At 33.5% G+C, this 11,368-nt stretch overlaps 1 protein-coding gene across 1 annotated transcript; it reads left to right on the top strand.

Annotated features, from left to right (window-relative positions):
• Window positions 1-6,586: 6,586 nt before the first annotated feature.
• LOC130644671 (probable basic-leucine zipper transcription factor Q) lies at window positions 6,587-10,896 on the top strand. Its single transcript, XM_057450370.1, has 7 exons — window positions 6,587-7,272; window positions 9,035-9,267; window positions 9,384-9,426; window positions 9,497-9,565; window positions 9,647-9,806; window positions 9,917-10,013; window positions 10,089-10,896. The coding sequence occupies exons 1-7, from the start codon at window positions 7,227-7,229 to the stop codon at window positions 10,590-10,592; spliced, it is 1,152 nt and encodes a 383-aa protein (XP_057306353.1). The 5' UTR covers window positions 6,587-7,226; the 3' UTR covers window positions 10,593-10,896.
• Window positions 10,897-11,368: the final 472 nt, after the last annotated feature.

The raw sequence follows: 11,368 nt of genomic DNA, 5'->3' as shown, positions 1-11,368 counted from the left end.
TTTTAAAAAATCAATTTTTTCGCTTAACTTGGATTTTTTTTAAAAAAATGGTGGAAAGTTTTTAGATGCAGACATAAGCTAAATAGCATCATGTACATATTATTTTCTGTAAAATCCAAAGATACATTGGAAAAGTGTATAAAATAGAAATACACTCCTTGATCAGAAACAGTAATATGACGAAAATCTATAAAAAATCTCCTTTTTTCAAATTCCTAATTGTTTGTAGAAACATGATGATCATTTTGGATGATTTGGAATTTTTAAAGCAAAACCAGTAACTCAAGAAGTTCAAAATAGAAAAAAAACAACTTGTCGTCTATAAAAAGACCATAATATACACACAGGTCTAAAAATATCCGAGGTTAATTATAACTTTTTGATGCTTTGTCGTATACACATTCTTCTAAAGTTCATCTTTGCATTCTTCTGATAATTCTGAGACATATATCTCAAAGCAAGGAATCACAGACAACGGAAGATTGCACCTGCGACAATCTGTGATCTTTTGTGACATGAAATACCTTTCGATAAGACGCAATGGGTTGTGTATATTATTAGTGAGTTATCCAATTCCATTTCTGTTAGTACTCGGATAATGAGGTATATGATACATCACAATCATTTTGATCAAGTTTTGTCCAAGCATGAATTGAGTATCTTTCGAATCATTTAACTTTATCCATTCATGATAAGCATTACAAATAGCAAAATACACAATTTTGTGATACTATTTTAAACCCTTTCGCCGTATCGAGGAGGGAATGATGCACCAACTTAAAGGATCAACACCACACATCGTTATATTTTAATACTTCACAACAACAATTTGCAAAATGTACACGACCGGTATTTACTTTTGTCCCAACATGTGTTTTAGATAACATTGAGAGTATTTTGAGGACTTGGTTTTATAAGGATTCCTCTTTCTGTGCATAGGAAAGGTGTATCCGGGCGTAGGTTTCTATACAGGCCAAAGTACTCTGCTGTTCCTGCTATCATGAACACATCACCTATAATGGTGGTAGTTTTCCTTGTCACGAATAAAAAGTTTTTTTGCCCGTTATACAGAGTTAGTTGACAAAGCTCGATTCTCTTTGCGAATACGTTATCTATCACATCATATACATATGAAAGTAAGATTGTTCTAAAAGGACTTGCTGACCCTTACATACCCACCCGAGGATCTCTCCCTCCAGATCTTCCGCTTCCTCCGTTTCCTCCAGAGTAAAGTGACGAGAGATAAGATGACCGACACTACCCTCTTTTTCCACCTTATTCACACGAACAGCTGTATTTCTCACCATGACAATACACCCGTCAACGTTGGCTTTTCCAATCTCTTGTTCTTATTGATTTTCTGTTGATCTTCTTCTATTGATCTTGACCAAAGTGTGTCTCTAATAAAGCGATAAGATCAGCTTTGTGTAATCTATGATAACAAGTCTTGCCACAGGTTTTAGCTACCTCTCTTAATCCTATTCGGTCCGGGGTTCTTTGAATATACTATGACTGGGGGCGGCGAATCAAACTTGGCACACTTATAGTACGTCATAAAAGAAACAAAATGGCAGCAATATTGCTTGCGTCAGCACATTTTCTGTGACGTCATCAAAAGCTTGAAATTTGTTATAAATGCCACCATCTGCTTAAATTTTAATTACTTTTGTTCCAGAGCGAATTTTTGCATTCTGTTTGAAGTTTCTAAAAGCTAAGTAAATGTTACTTAAGATATTTTCCGGTTTATACGTGGATCGCATAAAAAAGTGCCAAAGATTGCCCGAATATCCGTTTTTTTCGATTTTCGGGTAAAACCCGACAAAATCGGGAATCGGATTAATCATGTGTACAAAATATGCACAATGATTCTTTTTAATGTAACAAAGTTGTGTTGCAAGTTTGAATTTTTAAAGATAATCCTAACAGCAGTTATTAAGTTTTCCCCATTATAAATATTTCATTGAGATTTTTAGGGGTAGTTTCGAGTAATGGCCAATATCAGGGCCTCTGAATATCAACTTATATCAATTTTTAGCTCGTTTTTAGTTATAATTCGAGTTATAACTTATAAGTCGAGTTATAACCTTTATGTCAATATGCCTCTGAAACCGAGGTTGTTGGAGACCAAAGGTCCTCAGATTTTAAGTCGTTTCTATCTTGTTTGATTAACAACATGGCACCTAAATATAAACAACCTTCTTGAAATGACACCAAAGTACCAACAACCGATACGCCCAGTGAACCATGCTGCTCGTCCGCAACACAGTCTGGTCGAAAAGGTCAAATAGCAGTGCCAATACGCCGAGCAGCTCCCTACTCCTATCCTCTCATCAATCTCCAATTGCTCAGTGTGACCACGAATTTCTTCTTCGATGCTGCTTTGTCACCAACACGAGATTCACCTACCTACCGTTCAGTATCCTCATTCTCCATAATGTTTTATCACCACGATTTTATTCCAAATGTTATCGCTCGTTGAATCTAACCTTTATGTTAATTTTATGCCAACGCCTGCCAAATACGCCATTATCAGAGTCTACATGTGCGGAATACGGTATCAATGTTTAATCTGCGGTTATTCTGAAAAGATATCTGACATAGGCAAATTGTACCATACCCATCACGTCCTCCCACATACAAGAAATGTTAAGATTCATCACCAATTCATGTTTTTTCTTATGCGACACAGCTAATGTAGCGATGGCTTATTTTTTTGTCTTTTTTAACCTTTTAAGGGTTTCCGAATATGTTTGCCCTTCAAAAATTAATTTTGATCAAAATATTAATTTGTCCCCATCTGATTTTAGCTTTTCACCTTGCAACAACATTCTTTACATAACTATCAAAAGCCCTAGGACTGAATTCTTCAGGAAAACATTTGAATTAAGTTTTGGGAAATTTTAAGTGTGATTCATGCCCTGTCAAGGCTTTCTTACAATTTCTTGTGTACCGAGGTACTCATCATGGCCCTTGGTTTTCAAATGACGAATTTGTTACTAGGAAATTAGTCTCTGCCTCTGTTAAAGCGAGTTTAAAAAATTGGCCTGATCTCAATACACATATCCCTAGGATTGGTGGGGCATCTGCCGCAGCATCTTGCGGTATTTCAGACTCTGCCATTAAGATGTTAGGCAGACGGTCTAGCGACTGCTATCATAGATTATATCCTTCTTTCAAATAAAGTTCTAACACAATGGTGTTCCAAAATGGCCAACCTCAATGACGTGCATAAGTTGTGGGACATTCAGTCCATATATACTTCAAGTGCTCTGTGTGTATGTTGTTTACACATATAAACTGGTACGCCTAATGACAATTACGACTTTTCCTACAAAATACCTACACTAATCTGGGGAAAATTTAGGGATGTCGATCTTCTTACGTCAGTCAAAAAATTAGGACAGATGCGTGTATTAGGCTTGTGTACTTTTATTATTACTTGATATTATTATGGCTTATTATCAGTACGGTGAGACACACCCTTTTATGAATCCTGATAGTATTATTATTATGTGGTAACACACGCTGAGCTAATACTGGACCAGCTTGTGCATGATTCTTTTAAACTTATAATTATTTGATAGCACATGTTTATTGTGTGCAGAAAGGCACCATGTGATTATCTGTTTATAGTGAAGTGAAAGTGTACCTTCATGATTGAAGAGGAAAGATATGATAATAAATTATTATATAAATTAGTAAATAATTAATGAATTAAATAATTAATGATAGAATAATAAATAAATTAGCAGAATGAATTAGTTGTAAAATGTACGTGAACAGAAGAAATAAGAATGTATTTCATGCATGAGGAGATATGGGTCATGCCTTGGAAACCATTCACAATATATGATCCATGAGGACATAATCTTTTGAGGGGCAACCAAAACGTACATACTCTTAGGTAATTACCCTCTTTGCCTTGGGCAAGCATTTTGATGTGTTTTACCTTGTTAAGATTGCTAGGATGACGCGTTATATGCGTTATCTGTCCTGCCTTACTTCAATTATTTTTCTTACCTGGCATCCCGATCCATTCCCCAAATTTACAAATTGCGTTCCATGCGTATAATGTTGTATGCTAAAAATGTGTCATAATATAATATTCTTTATTAATAAGTGTGTTTTTACTGAGTAACCAAGACAATTAAGCAGGTGTTTAAGCATGGTATGGCTGTTCCGCTATGGTCAAACCGTGGACTAAATTAAAATGACTTCCACAATTTTTTAAATTTTTTTTTATCATTTTTTAAATTATATATTGTAACTTTTTTGTAATATTTTAGTTTTACTGAAATAAAAAATATTAGAACAATCTACCTTTCTTCTTTATAATAAAATAAATATGTTTCATATGTGTGCTAGGTATTTCGAATACTTTAATCGAACAGAACACATAAAATTCGAAAAAAATTATTTTTCCGCAAAAAGCATGCCATCTATCTAACATTGTGCCAACGCCGAGATAATAGCTACAGACCTGAAATTTGGCACAGGGAGCCTGGTGACGTGGTATTATTGGCCTGTACCATGCCCCGTCCGTCTGGCAAACTATAATCCATTTAAACTTTATGTTAAAATCTTTGTTTAGCGCTAAAAACGAGCAGATAAAGTTAGAAAAGAAAATTATCCCTGTTTAATTTCTTGAACTTGAAAGGTGCCTGTCTTTTTAAAACTGTTGTAAATATTTGGTTGCATGTAATTTTCGCTGTTTTTATAGTCCGTTGTTTATATTGTTGTTGTTGTGTGTTCTTTCTGTGTATGTGAAGTTTGTATTTTTTCCTCTTCAAAGTTTAGCTAACAACGGGGTATGGGATCTCAACAGTAGGAATACTTTTGAGTTCCATTGGGTGGAAGGATTCTTGGAATTTAAAGGAAAATTTTCCTTCTGTAACTAGGGTGGGGGATCCAAAGAAAATTTCAAATGGTGTAATTTTTGCTTTGCAAATAAATTTAGTCAGACTTTTTTAGTTTTGTATAGCTTTGTACAGCTTTTGTGCTCCTAGGTTTTGAATTCTCATTCAAATATCTCAGCGATATCCATAGAGCTACATATGTGACAGATTATTATACAGAACGGTCAGCTAGAAATCTATTTAAGTCTAATGACACAACCATTAAAACTAAATGCTTAATCAATTTTCTTCAACCCGCGCATGTTTATTGTGATAATAAAGCCCGGTTTATTACCATTAATTACAATTGTTTTTAAATATAGTATCTTACCTCAACTTGCATTTGGGTGTACTTACAATTTTTTTTGCCACAAAAATCCCTGATAGCTTTTTTTTTCTGTCCATCTGCAAAGGAAAAAAAAACGTCGAGAAACACGAAATGCAATATATAATGGACCGGCGAACCCGAGATTGGTCCACAGTCTGTATGTCGGCCAAAACCGGGTCATGCTGAATCACACACGAAATCATTAAGTTGCAAATAATCTAAAGGTTAAATAACAAATACGACAGGTTAATGGATTGTCTACGGGGGGCTAACGTCTAGTCCATATTATAATACTCGCTGTCTATCCGTGGGTCTGTGTACCGGATGTTTGTTATCAAAAACTCTATTATAATTACCCCTATAATCATAGAAATAACCCCCGTCCAGGCAAATTCCATTAAAAGGTTTAGAATACGTTAGTTTAAGTGTTTATGTTGTACATTGGAATTCATATTCGCATATGTTGGTCCAAATACTTCATAGATATAAACAAAACCTGGTGAGATTTAGGGTAGTTTTCTTTACTATTCTGTTAACCTGATTCACGCCTATTTTTTTACTTATAAAGAATTAAATATTTTATCAGGAGAAAATAAAATGAGCGAAAAAAAAAACCCACTTGATTTCCTCATGTCAACAAATTATTTTTTGAAAATGTACGTACACACATTTTTGATTCGTTGAAGTTCTGTGGAATGTTCACAATTACAACATAAATCTTTGTATCTCTTGCAATACTGTTTCTTGAAAACCTGTTGGTGTGAGATGATTTTAGATGAAAACTACTGGAAGAATTAAAAACAACACAAGGAAAAGTTTATTTATGATTAACCGGTTGTAGTTAAAGCTCATTGTCAGTTCAAACCACACAGGAAGCTCAAAAAAACTAAAACACATAAATAAAGGCTTAACTTTACAGGATAAGAAATACCACTACAACAGACACACAAAAAAACAGTATAAGATATTACTAAGATTAATACTAATAATAAATTCAGTAGGCTTCATACAGTCCCCAAGTGAGCATTTAAAATGAGGTCCCGAGTGAGCATTGGGAATGAAGTTCAAAGTCAGTATTCGATATGAGGTCCCAAGTCAGCATTGGCAATGAGCTCCCAAGTCAGCATTAGAAATGAAGATTCAAAAAGGTAACAGTAGCCTGTAGAGAATTCTAACATAAAACTTGACAGGAAAAATATGCAAAAAAATATCAACATACAGCAACATTTTTTACCCGATGTGGTTCAAAGTACTAGCAGTTTACTTTTAATAGCTAAAACGCACTTAAAAATAAATTTTGAGGTCCTAACTTCTCTAATTAAATTTTTTTTTTTGTTTCGAATTTTAGTAGTTCATAGCCAACAAAATTTAAATATTTATAATAATTAGATACTACAAATTGAAACACTTTCTAGTTACATAACGTTAATTGCAAAAGAAAGAAAAACTAGGAAGTCTAACACTAACATGAACAAACCGGTTAACATTAAGAAAGTCAATTTGTAAACCACAAAAGATAAAAAATAATTTCCAAATGTCTCGGCAGCCATTTTTTAACTTGACGACTTATAAATTGTAACTTTCAGGTTTACTCGTTCTTGACATATCGCATTTCGTGTGTCCGTAGCACGGCTATAAAATCGCGCAAAGACATAATACGGTTTTTAATATAAGAGACAATGGAGCTATTATAGTCAAAATTAATTCTTTGATAGTTCCATATTTAAAACTCGATGTTTAAATGTAAAAGTTTGTGCAATAAAATATATATTTTCTGTTTGACATTTCATGTCTAGCGTCTGTGGTAGATAATGTTGGCACAACAGTATAAATAAAATCCTTATCGCTAAGAAATATTTATTCGCCCAAAAGAGGTGTCGTTGTTGTCATGCAAAAAGGAAAAACAAACAGTTTAAAATTTGCTTAGTGTAATATGACCAATTACAGTTTAAAGAAAAACAAGTCACGCTTAAGAAAACCATACCATCTGCAAATATAGAAAGATGTATTGTATCAAAGTTTACTTGGCGTTTCTTTTCATCTCAAGAAGTAAGTAATTTATATACTTCTTGTACATTAATAATGAACTTAGGATAGCCTATTCTATTGAAAAGGTTCTCGTGCATTTAAATGAAGTTTAATGACAGAATGAGATAAGCTTTGCCGTTGGAGAGTGTTGATTATTCTGATCAAGTTCCTTCTGTTTGGCTGTCAAAATTATGTGTGAGAGACACAAGTACAAATACTGCTGACAGGTAAGAACAAATGACAGATGTGAAACAGATAGTAAGAACCCCAACTTACTAAATACAAAATATGGAAATGAATCTGAATTGTACATCCTATAAAAAGGTTGCTACTTTTTTTGAGAAGATGACGGTATTTTCGTAAGATGACGGTATTTTCGTAAGATGACGGTATTTTCGTAAGAAGACGGTATTTTCGCAAGATGACGGTATTTTCGTAAGATGACGGTATTTTCGTAAGATGTCGGTATTTTCGTAAAATGACGGCATTTTCGTAAGATGACGGTCTTTTCGTAAAAACATTTTAAAAAGATTTGAGCAGATTTTCATATTATCCAATAGAAATTGAGAAGATTTTAAAGGCAACGTCACAAGTAAAGGACAAATTTTTTCTGTACCCATGTAGCATTTCTATGCATTTTGAGAATAAAAATATTTGGCAAGCCATATAACGTAACAGTAAAAATGAGGAGATTTAAGGAGAAAGTTTTAAAAAAGTCTATTTTTGAGGAGGCATGGTAAGACAAAACATAAAGAAGAACAACAATAACACGAAATCAAATCCTAGAATTTTTGTCTCAAAAGTTATTTTTTTCTGTTACAACAATCTCTGTGACAAAAATGTCCTATTTTTTGCCTAATAAACACACAGTCCTAATGGGTTATAACTGACTTTAAATGAATTTTAGAGATTTATTTACGCAAGTTTATTATGTTTAGAAAGAATGGAGGGTTTTGTCTAAGAAGTATAAGATAATCACTAGGAAGTTTAACAAGAAACATATGACAACAATAAATAATAGGAAAACGTTATAAATATTATAAAAAACAACAAGTAAACAATTCCCAGAAGTTATTTTTCATGCATAATATTAGTACTAATGCATAAAATGATGCATTATTATGCATAAATTATGCGAGTGATGCGTGTCTGCTTACCGAGAAATTAAAAATCTTATTAGGCTTCATTAACTGTTACGCCATGAACAATTGTATATTCATTAAATTAAAGTAAACAAGACGTATGGTATACGCAAACAACCTCGCCAAAAAAGTGTATAAAAAGCTGAAGTTAGACACGACATATTTTGCTATTCGGATAGGCAATAATATTGATAGAAAATTTCTCGAAATTTCAATTTTCGTTAGGTCAGTCTGTAAACACGTCCTCGCGGGCGAGATAATAAAAAGAAAAAAAAAGTAAAAATAGTTACCAAGATGAGATTCGAACACACGACTACTCCCGTGTCGGTGCTCAGAGAGGCAAAATTTTCATTCTTGTAGGACACATTTGCGTTTTAATACAAGCTCACGAGCTTGTAACAAGCTCACGAGCTTGTAATAAATGCTATTACAAAAGATTTAGTCCACGCGACCTCTCCAAATATATTTTTCCGTGCCTAATATCAATAAAGACAGGTGAGTACACGCATTAGAAATAAGAAAAGAGATTTAAGTTAAAGTTATGTCTAAGTTAAAAAAGAAAGACAACAGAAACTCCAACAATAAAAAATGGTAACAAGGGGTGGTAGCGTTAGAAGTGCAAATACATTTTTCCTTTTCAGTAGCAACATTGAAATGTTATCGTGGTGAAACAATACAGCCAAATTTTTTGAACATTCCAATAACAAAAAGTGCAACTACGTGTGATGTTGGAATATGTACATTAGTTGTATCAGATGCGAAGTTGTTCACTACAACAACTCGTCAGATAACCATGGCATGTCAACAGGTAAAAGGCACCTGCAACGAAATCTGCAACGCGCATGGGACAAATGGAGAACTATCAAGCTGTAAAGTAAGTTTTTTGTTTGCAAGTAAAAAACAGAGAAAGATGAACCACTGGAAATGACATACAAATATCTACACCTTAACAGCATTTTTATAATCCAAAGTAAATGTTTTTTTTTTCAGGCTACATGTTGTCGAACTGATTTGTGCAATGACCCTAGCAAAGGTATTTCTAAACACGTCGTTTAAAATGCGGCATAAATTAATTGTCATAATACGTTTTTTTATCTAATTAGGACAGATAACTGAAGTTCCACCCTCAAACACAAACGCTGACGTGAATAAAAATTCATCAAATAATAACAGTACATTAATAATTGTTATGTGTCTGTCAACTTTGATCATAATTTTGATTGCAATTTCAACCATTTTTCTTATCTAATTAGGACAGATAACTGAAGTTCCACCCTCAAACACAAACGCTGACGTGAATAAAAATTCATCAAATAATAACAGTACATTAATAATTGTTATGTGTCTGTCAACTTTGATCATAATTTTGATTGCAATTTCAACCATTTACTTATTTTATATGCACAGAAAAAAGTAAGTAATCTATTTTAAACAATAGTAACTGATAGTATAGAAAAGTATACATTGTGGAAACCGTGTTGTATTGCGTTGCATGATAAAATAAAAAGTAGTTTTAACCTTAGATTAAAAAGGGAAAGAACAAAACAACAAAAACAACAACAACAAAAACCAAAACAACAACAACAACAACAGCAACAACAGCAACAACAACAAGTCCAGGTAATAAGATAATCTCCTATAAAATAGGGAATGCTAAATTTGAATTTAAAAAAAATAAAAACTTAACTTTTTTAGGACGAAAATTTATCATATCATTTGTACGAGTCTTTGGATCGTCAGTATACACGAGACGCTCCATATGTAGTACCCTCTTATACACAAGGAGGACATAGCACTGCTTATGAAGTTCCATTGGAAGAAGATGCAAATTTGCAGAGGAGCTCCTTAACAGAAGCAAGACTTAATGCTAATGAGATTCCACTAGAGAAAGATTTAGATACGCAAAATTCCCCTACACAAGGAAATCTTAACACTACATATGAAGTTCCACGCGAGGATGATTCGGATATGCAGAATTCCCTTACACAAGCAAGACCAGAGCAAGATACAAGTCTGCATGACTACTCAACAGAAGCGGGATTTAACACAGCATACGAGGTTCCAGTGGAGAAAAATGCAAGTTTGCAAAACTCCATTACACGAGCAGGACTTAACACAGCATACGAAGTTTCACTGGGAGAAGATGCAAGTATGCAAAATAATGATTTGGATAATTATGAATATGAAGTTGTGTTATGAGTAGACACAAATAATCTTATAACAAAACTTGTTATTCTATTACTTGCATTTTTATGGAGCAGCGTTAAATTAGTGTGTTAAATTCAGATTAGACTTTAATCGGATGTTTCAACAAGAATCTTAAAGAGGCTGTATTGATTTCTTTATAAACAGAACGTTTGTCAATTTTTTACGTAATCAAAATATTTTTTATGTGTTTGAGCAAAAGCATAGCATGCAAATCCTGCGGAACTAATATTTTGTTTCTTAAGCTTCCAAAACAATTTTAAAAATAAAACCATTTGTCAGCAACAGCTCAGGATGAAGTGGGTAAATAAGTTAAAGAAAAAGAAGAGCAAAAAAGCAGTCCTGAGACAAAAATTTATGTAACTTTCAAACAAAAAACGTGTTTAAAAGTTTAATCAAATTAGCCCAACCAAGCAAGTAAATACGAGAATATAGTTATCCCAATGGCGGAGAAAAACAAGTCAAAATAAAAAAAACAAGCTGTGACACAAGTAAGAGGGCGGGGATTTTTCGTCATACTAATTAGCATTTTTCTAAATTCCTGTGGACAAAGTTGTCGAATATTTGTACTTTATACTTTAAAATCACATAGACTATGTTCACACATTGAGGATAGGTTTCATTTCAGAATCGTTTTGTTCCGGAATGACATGTGAACATGTTTTACGAAAAACAGAGGAGCGGAATCATTTCGCTATTTATAGCTGAACGGAATCATCCCGTTTCGCATATCGGATAGCTTCCAAACCGTGTGAACGCGAGACCTACCC

This window comes from Hydractinia symbiolongicarpus, chromosome 5 (assembly GCF_029227915.1).
Source record: "Hydractinia symbiolongicarpus strain clone_291-10 chromosome 5, HSymV2.1, whole genome shotgun sequence".
NCBI classification, from domain to species: Eukaryota; Metazoa; Cnidaria; class Hydrozoa; order Anthoathecata; family Hydractiniidae; genus Hydractinia; species Hydractinia symbiolongicarpus.
Note: the sequence above shows the minus strand (reverse complement) of the source record. Positions and strands in the feature narration are given on the sequence as shown.

Excerpts from the sequence above, each read along its gene's own strand:
- LOC130644671 (XM_057450370.1), top strand. The coding sequence starts at position 7,227 with ATGTATTGTATCAAAGTTTACTTGGCGTTTCTTTTCATCTCAAGAA. Across the intron at positions 9,427-9,496 it reads GTGCAATGACCCTAGCAAAG|GACAGATAACTGAAGTTCCA; the intron begins GTATTTCTAAAC and ends TTATCTAATTAG. Across the intron at positions 9,566-9,646 it reads AAATTCATCAAATAATAACA|GACAGATAACTGAAGTTCCA; the intron begins GTACATTAATAA and ends TTATCTAATTAG.